Genomic DNA, 15,159 nt, shown 5'->3' on the forward strand with positions numbered 1-15,159 from the left:
AGACGTTGTGCACCGCTGCAGCCATGATACCTGTTCAGCATAGGTTCAATGGAGCCATAAATTATTTATATTAGATAAAGACTATAGCCCCATAATCTTCCCACTTTGCTGGAAGATGTTTTGGGTGGGAACTCACTAGAAGGAGTAATATGATCATTATTTGTCTTTTCAGGTAAAAAATTTATTGAATCCATGCATTATTTTTTTTTTCCAAGTAATAAGGAAATCTAAAAAGAACACCAGCAACTAGAGATGAAGATTACACTAAATGCTCTCTCCTGGACTTGGGCATAAACAGCAGATTTGAAGCTTGAAGACAGAAGCACAGCATTCATAGATCAATAAAACATGTTGCAGAAACAAAAAGTGTATGTAGAATAAGGGATTCTTACTTGACAAGCAACTTTTACTTAACTTACTCAAAAAAATTAAGGGGAATGTTAGAAACTCTTATGTCCAAATGACTTCCTACAGTCAGCCACTTATCGGCATTCTGTGGATACTTCGAGGAATGCTCACCCCTATGAATTAAGCTGTCACCCACATTCACCATCAGTAGATGAAAGGTCTTTGAAAAGTTAAACAGAACATCTCCAAAGCAAAATTAATTCTATCATCACTTCGTTTTCTTAAGTAAATTAGAGTAGCAACAGACTTTAATACTAAGAACCTTAGTCTTTTATTTGAAAAAACACCCAAACTCAAACACTGACTGATGAGCAGGTTACAATTCCTATTGAAAATACAGCAAATAAGGGCACTTCTCATTGCAGGTGATCACAACTCCACACGCTCCTTTATTTGCCAGAAAAATTTATCCACTGAATGCCCTAACTGTACCTCATGAAAACCATCAAATTTCTGCACAGACACATCCGCGATGGATAATTGATGAACTTAGCCTCCAGCAGAGCTAAGAACGCTGAAAGATAATTTTAATGAAATACAATTAATGCCAATAAATTCGCTACACCCTTGTCTAAGAACACTACTAAAAATGAAGGTTTGTGCGCATGTAGCAGAAATGGAAACCACACAACAACATTGCATTGTGAAATCTCATTATCTTTCATCAACTTAGTCCTGTAAAACTTACAGAACTCCTACTAACCTAGCCAACTGACAAATAGCTATTGTTCTCACTTTTATAGGGGGAACTATGATCCAAATTAAATTAGTTAGTTCCATGCACACACGGGTATTTTTCTAAGCTTTTCAGAAAAACTGAGTTGTTATTATTCTTGAATTGCTATTTAAAATTAGCCAAGAATCTGGAAACCTAAGGAACAGATGGTCAGCTATGATTTTAGGATCAAAGACCAGTGCAGACTGACTAAGAATAATACGTTATCACTATATACATGACATGGAATCCAAGTTTCTAAGAGTTCTAAAGAAATCAGGTTGCAGAGAGGCAACAGTTACAGGCCCTGCAATAAACTGATATGTAGCTCAGGATAATCCTTTACCAAGGGATAACTCACCTAGAGATGTATTCAGTGATCAAAATTCCAAATTTTAGCTTTTACAAGAACTTCTTACAGAAAACTATCATTCCAGCTGATAACTCTTAAACAGTTTCAATAGAAGGCTAAGAAAGACATGAGCACAGAAAAATAAAGGACCTTTTTGCCCTGGTACACTCCCCCAATCTATTATGGCATATAAGTAGAACATTTATATTATCATGTTATGCTTCTTATGTAGGCAAGAAAGTAGATATGTCCACATGACTTTTTGCAAATCAAACCTGAGGTTACTTCACTTGCGTTCTGAGCCAGTTCTAATCCAAAACCAGTATCTGTTTTAGTGTGAAGCTGTCCTGGTACTGATGACGTTTGTTTCTCTCCAGATTTATGAACTCAGAGCACAATGCACATTAATGTGACCGTATGATTTCCAGGTCAAATAGGACACAGAGCAGAGGAAACTTAGGTCTGCCTGAAATAAGTAGACTGATTCCCTGACTGTCTTCAGGGAATTGTGACATGGAGGATCAAAACTTATATCCATTTTCTTCATTCTGCAAAAAGGAATTGTTTTGTAAGGAGTCTACCTTTATGCTCAGAGAAGATATAGTAGCTTTGTTGCATTTGCTCCGTTAACACACAGCCCAGGGAATCTTTGCAAGGCAAACAAGAGACATAGCTTTTACCCTTGCTTGGTGATGCAACTTTATTCATAATTTTAACCACACCAAACAGAAAAGAATTTTCAAATTGTGTTTCCGTAATTAGTCTGCAGCTCTTCTTTTACTCACAAGCTGAAACACTGCCAGGTCTCTAGGAACACTTAGTCAGAGATTACCAGTCTGATGAGTGTACTAACTAATCACAGCGATAGCTCCATGCATATGTGAGAACAGCAAATGATTCATCTGCTCATCAGACTCGCAACATGCTGCCAGCAGCAGTGAGTTCTTTGGGATTCGGAGGTATAGACTGTCAGATGCATGAATTTACAGTTGATCAGCTCTTGCACTTCATATTCCAAAGCTGTCAATCCAGTATTTTTAATAAGCAACAAAAGCACTAAAGTCTTGTATATCAAAGGAATAGAAAATTTAATGGTAAATTAAATATTCTAAAAAATATTGAAGTCTAATTTTAAGTCCCTTAAAGTATAACTGGAAGGGAAAAAAAAGCGTATGTGCAAAAAACTACATAAGTAAGAAAAAAAATCACTACAAGTTACTAAAGTTATTCATTACATCATAGAAAAATAGTGGGTTTGGCTTAAAACATAATCAAATCATGACATGTTATACAGCTGGATAGAATAACAGAATGTTTTCCTCAAACTCTGTAATAAACACAGATAATTTGGTCCAATTTAAGTGACCTTTAGATCTCAGGCAGACAATTATTTCAAAGCAAGCCTTTTGATAAATTTTCTCTACGTTAATTAATTTCTCATTTTAAATTCCATTAGTACTTGATCACCACAGCATGAGAGCAAGTGTGTCATCCCAATACATAATGAGGAACCCAAGTACACTAATCTGTTCTCACTTTCATTAATATTGTAAATTATCTATTTCAAACCAACCTGAAACATTTTGAAATAAGGTATTAATTCCGCAAAAGTCTCAATACAGTAAGATTAGATCCTCAACTGTAATGCTACTGAAATTAAAATTATTACTTATAGAGGAAAAAAATATATGTATAGCTAAGGATTTACAAGATAGGGCCTGCTAAGACCTGCAATTGCTCTGTTAAAAAAGCAATTTGAATTTTGCCATTGATATGAATTCAGACTCTAAGTGCTTCAAAGAAAGCTGTAGTTCCATAAAAAGGTCACTATTTATACCTGTCTAGTATTAATTCTCTTTTAGTATAAAAACTGTTAAACTTCAAACTTAATGCTATTCATATTGGTTCTTTTGTTGAAAAAGAATACAGAACTATAGTGCCCCTTCTCTAAAGAATCATTTAAGTCGCATTGTTATGCTATCAGAAAGTGGATCATTATTAATTCCAAAGGCAACACCTGATTGGTGAGCTCTACACTAATAAGACCAGAGCCGTGCAAATGACAGCAATATGATTCCCCATTAGAGAATATTTCTAAGAAAATTTAAAAACTTCAAGGCTTTTGCAGGAAAAAATAAGATGTTTCTAACTTTTCAATTTTACTAATTTTCAAAATAAACTATTTCAGAAGACCTTATTAAAAAATACCTGAACCTCTCATGTTTAAAGACTGCCTAGAAGATAATTCAAAGAGGTGTTTCCACTTCTCAGAATCCGTCCAATGTAACTTGCAGCTTCAAAGCAAGCTTGTAACTGGAACTATTACAAAGTGTTATCTTTTGCTCCAAACAATTCAGCTCTCCTCTCCAGCTTTGCAGCATTCCTGGCACATCATGCTTAATCAATATTTTAAAAGCTATACACCCTGTGGGATTTCGTAAATGAAGAGAGGTGGAGGAAGCGGGAGTATTTTGACACAGCTGCACATTTAAACTTCTGCACAAAGTATGGACAAAATCCCTGCAATCTATAAAAGCTGGGAAAAATAAGATAGTAACAGCTCAAGAGTTCACTATTCTGATTACCAGATGAATTACATTTAAAAAAAAAAAAAAAAAAACCAAACAATTTCCATTGATGTACAAAAAATTACCAAGTATCATTCTACGTAAAATACAAGGTAGCTATCATGAATATCCAAACCCACCCAAACAATTAAGGTGCAAATACTATAGCACACTACAAAATATTCAGTTTTTAAGCAGACACCCATGTTCTGGAAGACAAAAACATAACAAAACCACATGATTTCTCAGCACTGCTGAAGTGAAATGCTGGTCATTTTGAACTGGACTAATTTGATCCCATGACAACTCCAACACTGTAGCTGGATTTAATTTTCACTGGTAGTCAGTGAAGAGCAGAATACACTTGAAAAAATATAATTGAATTCATTTCATCTTAAAGGAGATGGCTTAACTCAGATAATTTGCATCCTGAAAAAGAGTATTTATCTTCACTGGTCACAAAAGAGGCCTCAGGTGATCAGTTCAGGCTTGTAAATGTTAGTTCCTTCAAAGGTACCTGGAGTCAGCTTTCCTGAAAGTCTGTCCTTGTCCGCATCCTCATTCTCAACATGAATATATTTATTTGGTAAAACACTACATATTTAAGAACAACTTGTCCTCAGAAGAGTTCACTGAAAATACAACCTGAAATACTAAAAATATTTGAATCCTGAGCATCTACTACCTAATTCTCAGAGTAACATGGTCACTTAAAATCATTTACCATTCTGTTTGGAAGCAGTCAAGGGTTCTGGACATTCCCAGTCTGACCAGAAAATTGCAGAAGAAGTCATCCATTGCTTCAGGTATTTCAGACACTGATTTTTCTGAAGTCAGAACTGATTGCAAAGCCTGAAATTAAAATTTGATAATTGTTATTAACCTACAAGATAAATGTAATTATCATACCTTCTATTTCTGAACTTATCTGAAGTCACAGATCTACTGGAGTACAGATGAATGTTACCCTTGTCTTTATTGATCAGATCTGTAATCACTGATCCTTCTAATGTCAAGGTCTGTGAAAGGTTATAGAGAAATAACTCAAAAATCACCCAATTTAACCAAGTATTCTGAACCTGACATAATCTGATATGGACTCAAAACTGTTTAAACTGATGGATGATCTTCTGTCACTGGCCAAAGAGAAAACGTTAGTTCTCATACTCCTGCACCCTTCAGCAACCTTAAAAACTACTGATGAGAAAAATCAGTACTTCATCTAATAAAAAATGCAGAAGTCCAAGGTGGTAGTAAAATGGCTTATTATTTTTGTAATGATGCATGCAATACAGAGACTGAAAGAACTGCAACTCAATCATCAGGAAGTCTCACGAAGATCAATTCTTCCTTTTCTTCTCAACATCCATATGCAAGCACTGAGCAAAGCTGCCAGACAACATTGTTACAAGTGCTAGCAGAATGCAGATGGTACACCAAGGCTTCATAGGCAGCTCCTCCAGTGCCACCAAGATAGACAGCTACTCAGATAAGATCAGCTCATGGGTCAAGCACAGTTGCCAAAAGCAGAATCAAAACAAAACAGAGCAATCCTACTACAGAATAGACAAAAAAAAAAAAAAAAAAAAAAAAAAAAAAAAAAAGAAAGAAATCCCTTCCACAGCTTTCTGTTGCAATGCAAATTTTTTTCCTCCACCCAACCTCATTCAGCCCACTCAGTGTATAGCTTAATATTAAACTCTCTTAGAGGGATTTCATGATGCAAGGAGGTATGGAAAAAGTAAAATATGACCCAGTCTGAGCCTGCTCCCCCACAAAATATATTTAAAGAAAACCAGATAAGAGAGACTGACACAAATTGGCAGCCAAAGATGTGGCTTTAATTCATTCAGACTTCAAATAGATTACAGTGACTTGATATACCTAAATATGAGGGTATCAGCATTTGGGAACTCCTCATGGGAATAACGCTACAAGGAACTTGCTCAACAATGCAATCTACTGTCTAAAACAAGATACTACACTGCACGTGCCTGCCTCCTGGTGAGAGGACGACAGAACAAACCTGGGCGTGACAACTATAACTTGAAGAAAACTCAGATTCTATGATAACACGTGTTACATATCACTTAAAAACAAAACAAAACAAACACTGTAGAGATGAGAAGCAGAAACAGCTTCCACACATGCCTACCTTCTTTCCTTCATTTCAATGCTAAGAAAACAGAAAAAAATTCCAGGGAGATATTCATCAAGACATACTAAAGGCTGTGACTACAAATTATTTCCTCCATCCATTTAAAAACGAATCTACAGGCCAGGGATTTTTGATAACTCCATTCATTTATGGCTTATTCATGTCCTTAGTGGGAGCTCTATCAAGATGACTGCATAAATTACCTGGAGATAAAGGCATTTCTCTTGATAAAATAAAAACACTGGAAAAATCTCATAGCCATTTTGTATAATACAGAAAATGTTGTGTTTAATGCAAGCAAACTATCTAATATAAACAGAAAGAATTGTACATGTACCATCATGGCCATGTACCACTGTATTATGACTAATACAACATGCCAAGTGCAATGTAATATTTAGCATATTTTATTACTAGAGATACAGTACATCAGACAGGTCTATTTTCTAATTGTGGTAATACAAGAACCAAAGAGAGTACATCTGCAGACATGCAGCTGCATCCCTTTTCTTCCTTCTTTTCTTTCTTTATTCTAAGTGAGGCAAATGTCTAATATTGTTGCTTGTAGTTTCCCAAACACATCTATAAAGCCGGTCTGTGGAAGAAATGACACAGCTTGATTCCCTTAATAAAGGGAAATATGATAGGAATTCATTTCATCTGTGCAGAAGAGAATTTATTAGCTAGATACTAGCACTGAGAATCATTTCAGGAACCAAAGCTCGAGCAGGGAACAATATAGAGGAAGATGAATGCAGTCTAACAGGCACAGTATTGGAACAGGGCCTCAGGAAACCAGAATTAAATTCCTGGCTCTTCTGCAGATTTTGTGAGTGATATTAGGCTAATGACTTCTTTAAGATTAACCTTGGGTGATTACCCACAGAATGGCACAACTAATTTTTTGTATATATTTACCTATTTAGAAATAAGGAAAATACAGTCTATTAATGTGGTGCAAATACACCCTATAGAAGCTACATACACTAAAACAACTTAAAGGATTCTGACCACTAAAATCAAAATAAACAAAATAAATATTTGCTTTGTTAAATATTTCTTAGATAAATATTTACTTTTGAATTAAAATCTTTAAAACATTTTGACTGTAAAGATTGCAAATATGGCCAGTAAAATAATTGCTAAAAGCTTAACCAGTAAAATAATTGCTAAAAGCTTAACCTTAAGGACTTCCATAATACTAGCAAAAAATTCTGTCCAGTGAAGAAAGATTAACACCAAATAAATTAATAATTCCTCTGGAAAATAAAATTAGATGCTCTTGCAAAGCTTACTAAACTAAAAAAGAATAAAAAAGAGAATTCAAAGATTTTTAGAACGGTCAAACAAATTATAAATCAAACCTACATAAAATATATGGTCAATGAAGGGTAACGTGACTTCAGAGTATCATTTGGGATATTAAGAAAATAAAGATCCTGGCACTGAAGTGTAACAGCTGTAACTACTGATGAAAGTATTTCAGCAAGCTTTGTGTGAGTGGTTTTCCAGAAACTCTTTATCCTTTTCCTAGGATCCCTATCAGCTGAAAATTTTCTTTCATATGCAAAATATTCTGTTACTTGTGTTTAAAAATAATTTATATTAATTTACAATGTCTCAAAACAAGGACAACCAGGGGAAGGAAAAAAAAAAAAAAAAAAAAAAAAAAGAGTTGTGACTGAAAAGGACAAATGATGACTAGAACACGAACAGCAGGCAGAATCACTGCCATCCAGAGCATGTGCTGCCCAGCACAGCTGTATTTTGAATCAACTGCCATTTCACCACCAGACTAGGGGGAAACAATATTTACAGATTAGAGCTCCATCACCCTCATTTCCCTGTTGGGATCCAAACAAAAACATGAACTGTGAGGGAGCCTCAACATACTCTTTAAAGAGCAGTAGTTTCACTGCATGCATGCAGACATCCAGAAGGAAGGAAAACATCTCTCAATATCCCTCGTAGAAACATAGCTTTAATTCCTACACCATCTCTAGCACCATCTCTCATTTGCTTATGTTTGCTCTTCTTCATTTAGTAATTAGTGTTAATTACTTTGGAAGGAAGTTTGGAAATAAGCATTTTTCTTAGATTTTCCTGGTTACACTTGACCTTTTTAACAGAGTGTAAAAGAAAACGTAGTTACTCAATTTAGAAACTATGGATATTTATAATATCTGCATTTGGCAAATCACTTCGGTATTTTTGGATGCTCACTTGATCTGTGCTTTCTCTATATAATTTCTTTCAGAAAAAGATTGCATCTAGTATTGAAACGCAACCTTTAACATGGGATTAGGTATACAAATACTATGAACAGCAAATATACACAATCACTTAAAACTTCATCACAGAGTAGCTATTCCAGGATATGGCTGTTACCTAATTTAAGCCGGTTTAGCCATGATTAGAAGCTAATAATTGAAAAAGTGTATCCATTATTTATCACATGAAGACAACAGCCTTCTACTGTTGTAGAAGTGCTTCTTAGCTCAGATTTTGGATATTGAATCAATATTAATTCACAGAAAACAGTGCTTCTAACTTCGGCCACCAAAAGCATTTGCTGCAGCGCTTGTTTTTTTCCAGTGAATTAGCATCAAACAATCTAGTCACTGAGCCTCACAAAACGTACAGCAAGACGTTATGAAAGCTGTCAAGGAACTAGCAAGTGTATTAAAACATTTTTCTATTCATGTCTTTCTGTCTAAAGGATGAAAATATTATTTCAGTTTCAAAGTTATGGAAAAAATGAGGCCCCCAAATAACGAGTGAAGAAGCAAGAAGGCAGACATCTATTAGCATAAGCACAAAATCAAAGAGAATTTTAGTTTAAGCACACACGTTCTTCTTTTGTTTTAAGGTAACACTTTCTTCAGTTTGATTAAATGGGATAGATATTAGCATATTGTTTCCTACCAAAGTTCAACAAATCAATAAAATGGTAAAATATTAAAATATAGCACTGTCAGAAGATCAATAGATAAAAAATATTCATCCTTGTCTCACTTTTTATTTGAATGTCAACTCACACAGTAAACCAGACATAACTTCAGTTATCCCTAAAGAACATCAAGAATTTCTGCTACTTGGCTAACATTAAGCATCTTCAATCTTAAAACCTTCTGCCATCTTTCCCTTAATTTTCAGGCATATTCAGTTTCAAAACACATAAAATTCCAGTATTATCATTTTTCATTTGAAGTTTGATCTAAAATAAAAAACTGATCCATTGATATGCACTAGTACAGAAGAAAATGCACATCTTTTCTTCATTTTGATATTAAGACTCATTCACATAATTTTATCTTTTCATTATTAATCATTCGCTTTTGCAAAACAAACACTATGATGACAGCTTACTGATGAGGCTGTAAGACAGTGGTGATATTAGAAACACAGCAAGGAAAAGCACTTTCACGTTAGATTGCTATAAACAAGTAAATTCAGGTAAATCATGTTTTGGAAAATGCAATATAACAATCCCATTGCGTAACTCTGAACTATTACATGACTGGCTTGAAATCAAACTGTAAATGTAAAAAACGTCAAAAACTAATGGTGTGAAATGATTGATAATTTCATTACTATTTTGATTTAACATAGTGTAACAGCCCATTCTTTATTTCCAATATATAAATAATCTTTTTTAGCAAAGTAATCAAACACCAGTTTCTGTGGCATGAAGTTTTACTGTGTCAGGGATCACACTCTCATTAAATCTACCCAGATAAAGAAACAAACCCTAAAATACTGATACACTGTAATAACATTAATGTATTTTAAATAATCTATCTATATATTTGTTACATGTATTTGCTATATCAGGTTGTTTACGGAACATGAACAAAAGTTAAAGGAAGATGAAACCCGGAAAACATAAGTTGCCTTTTTCACTGTGGCATATATTTACTCCTAGAAACTTCTGAAAAATAAGAGACAATCTTTTCCACACAAATATTTCATAACTAAAATAAATTATGATGTGTAAATTTTCAGCCACTAATGCCAACTGAATTACGGATAGACTCTTGGAATGCTTAGGAAGTTCTTACTAAAATTTGGGCATCTTCAGCCTGCTCTTGAATAGTCTGCAAAGCCTTTGACAGATCCTCATCATCTTCCTGAAGACTAAATTCATCATCTGTTGGAACCTAAATTAAATGATTTAAAGTTAGGTATCAACATATTTTATGCATCTTTCTTTCAGAATACAATTTCCACTCCCAGTACGACTACTGAAAAGAATATAATTCTTGTTAAAAGAATACTTGCCATATTTAATTAGAATTCACATTACTGAAATATTCATTATAAATAAGCTGAAATGTCTAAATAGAAATACCTGTATCTTTAAAATGTATTTAATGTTCAAATAAAAGTAAAACATAACAAATCAACTGACACTAAATCTTCCCTTGAAAAATAAAGATATGCCTAGCATCAGCACACTAAAGAGATTCATGTCATTCGTCCTAGGATGCTTTTATGATTGATGAAATAAACCAAAAGAATGAAACACGAATACTGATCATCAGTAGATTATCAGTTTAGTAAATTACCTCTTCATACTGATAATCATCTTCAGAGTCATCTGTTATGGTAAATTCTGCAGATTTTGTTAAGTATGAAACAGCTGATATCTGTGATGAGTTCCAACTTAAAACAACCATTTATAAATCTGTTACCACCACCTTCACCCTTGTTCTTTTTGACACAAGACTTTACACTCTCAAGGCTTCTCTCACCCTTTAGATGAACAAGCCCAGCTTCAGCAAAAACTATGTGCACAGAAACAGAATTTACAAAGTTTTTATAGCAGGTTTAAACACCATTAAAATTTGTCTCAGCAGATCTATCAAAGTTAGAAATCAAGCACTGTTCTGAATTAAATACTAGCTAAATTCTGCTCTCACTTACCCAATCATCAGTTTTCATAGGGGTCTTACTGCTCTAAGACTTCCACAGACTTTATGCTTCCAAGCATAACTAGCTTCACACTCCCAGAGAATGGCATTTTTATAACATTCAGATGTATGAGTTCAAACATGAACATCTGAGATTACACACTGAATACTAGAAGACCATTTACTGAAGCTAATACAAATGCCTTAATAATTACAACACAAATACAATAAAAAGATAAAGAACTTTCAAAATGTAAAAAAAATTGGAAATTATCTACAGTTCCTCCAAACACTTTAGAGTAAGTTTTCATTAAAAATAAGTACAAATGGTGTAAAATGAAACCCAAGTAAACATTTTTTCATCCACTAGCCTCACAGCCCATGAAAATACAACAAGAATGAATGTTTTTAGCTCTGTTGACAGTTTGCCTAGGAAATTGGTAAGCCTACAAATGACCCACGTAAATAAATCAGAAATTAACTTTCAAAGAAAATCCAGCAATTCAGTACTTCACACACAGAGGGTGGTTAAAAAAAAAAAACAAAACAAACCAAACAAACATGCTTTTCTAGCTTTACATCAAGTTTCCCTAATCTGAATTATTCTCCTAAATAACAGGCCTTTTGCTACAGTTCTCACAGTACAATATATATGTAAAAGCATCATTGCATTCAAGACCCCAGCATCACAGCATCAGCAAAACTATCAGTTAAATTGTAACCATCTGGAAGGCTAACAGCTGAAGATCACATCCCAAAACAGGATAACCACCACTTTCTAGAAATTTGAGATAAAAAATTGAGAGATCATTTTCTCTTGTAAACAACAACAAAAGATTGAATGTATAAAGGCATAATTTTCGGTAATCAAGTTGAAGCACATCTGTGTACCTCCAACTGCATGACAACACTACGTGCTTACTATAAAAATTGTATACATAAAGAGTAAACTGGTATGAACGCTTCTTAAGAATCTCCTATCTAGGCTTAGTACATAAAAACAAATGCCTGTAATACATGTGCCCCCAAATTTACTCCCCCAGTTACCGCATCACAGACTGAAGATGTTGAACACAGGACTTGAATTCAAGTCACCTCCTTTCTGCAGCTCAAATTTTGCTCTTTGCAAAAGCCTAATTTTCTAACTTGACTGATTCTGGAATGGTTCATTCTAAAATCTGAACTATGCAGAAACTCATCTCCAAAAAATGTTTACTGTCCTTTCTTTCACAAGTGTGAAAACAAAAACAAAAAAAAACAAAAACAAAAACCCAAAAAAAAAAAAAAAAAGGAAGGAACCCCCAAACTATTAGATTTGTCAGGCTTAAGTCTGTTCTCTATCAGACCAGAAAAAAATCTGGATCAACTCTTCTGACTTTAACGGGAGGGCAAAGAAATTGTGCAGTTCAACATCCATCTTTTCTCAGCACAGTACTCCAGGATCATATGTGGGTTCACCAAGGTAAGTGAAGAGAACCCAGATGAAAATAGTTTGCGCTGAGACATGACTTTTGAGAGCTGACTCAAGAGACTTGAGAGTGACCAGAGACTCAGCATTGGGCTAGCTTTCAATTGCCTGCCTGCTCCCTAGTACGACAAGGTCTTTCCAACCTAGATGATTCTACGATTCTGTGACAGGAACGCTTTGGTCCTTGCATTGGTGTCTGACCACGTCCTAATGAAACATCTCCTGATTCCTGGGCGTTGTTCCTTCAGCTCAGAGGGAGAAAAGTTCATCTGAACTGCTGACTACACCAGAAAAAGAGAACAGCAGTAAGGTGCAAGCGCAAAGCAGGAGGAATAGGATGCCTTGTTTGTTCAAAAAAGCTAGGACGCTTTCAGCAGGCAAGCCAAGATAAAAGACACAGTAATACTGAAGTTAGGGTCATGTTCTAAAAAGCCCCTTTTTTAAAATTAGATTAAGATATCCTAGCACTAGCTAGCTGACGACACATTCTCTTTAAAGAATGAGACTTTTAAAAGTGTTTATCTGGCGTGAATATCCAGGTACATTTTTGGTATGAAGCAGGGCACAATTTCCACATATATGTAGTAATTCTATGTACAAACTAAGTATCTGCATGCTTCTCTGAAACCCCTAAGCCTCTTCATTGCTTTATAGCACAGTATCTATCAACTTAAAATTTAAATAAAGTACATTTAAATAAAATACTGTACTCTGCATTTTTTCACACCACAGTTAGTGATCTGACCAGAGACTATTTTTTCTGAAGCTATCTTTTGAATGATCCTCCCCCCCATCTCAACTACTTTCTGCATTTATCACATCTTTCAATGCAGACAGAAACATCACCGCAGTATACCCTTGATAAGTGAAACACTTTCAAACACAGGGGTTTTTTTCCTGAATTTTCTACTGACCTGACTGTCCTTGTGATCCACTACGGTCCAAATTTATGAGTCATTGCAAACACTGTGCGCAAACTAAAATATTAAAAATACTGATTTTTTTTTTTCCTCTTTTTTTTTTTTCAAAAATCATAGCCAGGTGAACAATAAAACATGTCAATTATTTTTTAGAACAACTGTATTTTCCCAACAAACACTGTCAAAAATTTTTTTAACGCATCCTGTTGCACTGATTTTTTAAGCACATCTTGTAGTGTAAAAACAGCTGTGCAGTTTCAGGAAGGTAGAAACTGAGGCACAAGCTCGCAAAGGACAACCTTTCACTTTTTTTTTTTTTTTTTTTTTTTAATTGCTTTAAAAGGCTTATAGCTTAATGCTAGCAAGGCAGGAAAAACTAAGGTACTGGTAGCCTAACACTTAAGCTCTGATTGTTTAGCCTCTAAAATAAAGCCTGAAAGATCTTGATTTAGCAGCTCACAACTATCAAAAAGATAGAGCTAATCTGACTTAGTGAGAAAACTAGAATTTGGGTCACATGACCAAAAATTACACATTTAAAAGCCATAACATAATTTCCTACAACTCAATTGTGAAAATAATTCAAACTGATTTTTTTTTTTCCTCTAAAAGCCACAGCAAATAAAATTATGTCTAGGTTATTGTATCATAATCTTTATAAGCTGTTCATACAAAGTACTAAACAAAACCACAAATACCTAGCCAGTTAGTGTGGCAGGCACTGGGAAATTAAAGGATCTCCTTTTACAGCCGCATATTGTGGGACTGTGAGTCTTAGTAACAAGTCTTGTCACTCCTCCGTAGATATTTTACATTTACTGATCAGCACCTAGCACAAGAAAGGCGATAAGTCTTCCACTTCAGAATTTTAACTCTTGCTTAGACTGCCCCACCAGCAGAGAATTACCCTGCTTTTCCTGTGGGTCACTCAAGGGATCTTACCAGCAGCAATGAAAAAAAAAAAAAAAAAAGTGAGCAAGACCTTACTGTCTTAAAAGGGAAGAAAAAACACAGAAATCCAACTGCGCATACTGTCCCTGTTTCAGGGGCAATAACCTACAAAACCAAGCAATATGGTGGGTTCTGGGGGCTTTCGGGCCCCCCCCCTTCCTCTGAAGCAACTTAGCAGCCCACGGGTCTCCTGCTGGGGGGGGTCGCAGCGAGCACTGGCAGGGCCGCACGCTGCCCCCCCGGGGTCCCCCGGCCCGGGCCGGACAAGCCCGGAGAGCGGGAGCGCTGAGGAGACGGGCCCGCCCGCGCCGCTCGCCACCTGAGGCGGGGAACCGGCGGGACCCCGCGGTGCCCGCACCCCCAGCCGCCCGCCTCAGACGAGGAGGAGGATGAGGAAGGATACTCTGCAGGCAGAAGGCCGCCTCAGAGCCCCCGGCCGCCGCCGCCCCCTCCTCCATGGCCGTTGCCTCCCCGCCGTCGCGTCGTGCTGTTGCCAGAGGCGGCCTCTCGCGAGAGGAAGCGCCCGCCGCCGCCTCCCGCGAAGGGGCGCCGGCGGGCGGCGATTGGAATTAATTAATTTAATTTAGCATTACTCACACTTCACTTTCTCGCCCCCAGAGGTAGCAAAGGGTCCTGCCTTTAAGTCGAGACGAAGCTTCTCACGCACTTTACTAGCGAGGGAGCGGCCCCGGCGGGGACGGTGAGGA

General features: G+C 36.1%; 1 protein-coding gene across 1 annotated transcript in view; it reads right to left on the bottom strand.

Annotated features, from left to right (window-relative positions):
- SPAG16 (sperm associated antigen 16) overlaps positions 1-14,936 on the bottom strand; it is a 417,235-nt gene extending 402,299 nt beyond the window's left edge. Inside the window, 4 exon segments of the mRNA XM_074910337.1 lie at positions 4,767-4,894; positions 10,262-10,360; positions 10,769-10,815; positions 14,856-14,936. Of these exon segments, the coding sequence (XP_074766438.1) occupies positions 4,767-4,894; positions 10,262-10,360; positions 10,769-10,815; positions 14,856-14,910 (329 nt within the window). The 5' untranslated portion in view covers positions 14,911-14,936.
- Positions 14,937-15,159: the final 223 nt, after the last annotated feature.

The sequence above is a fragment of the Athene noctua genome, chromosome 7 (genome assembly GCF_965140245.1).
Source record: "Athene noctua chromosome 7, bAthNoc1.hap1.1, whole genome shotgun sequence".
NCBI lineage: Eukaryota > Metazoa > Chordata > Aves > Strigiformes > Strigidae > Athene > Athene noctua.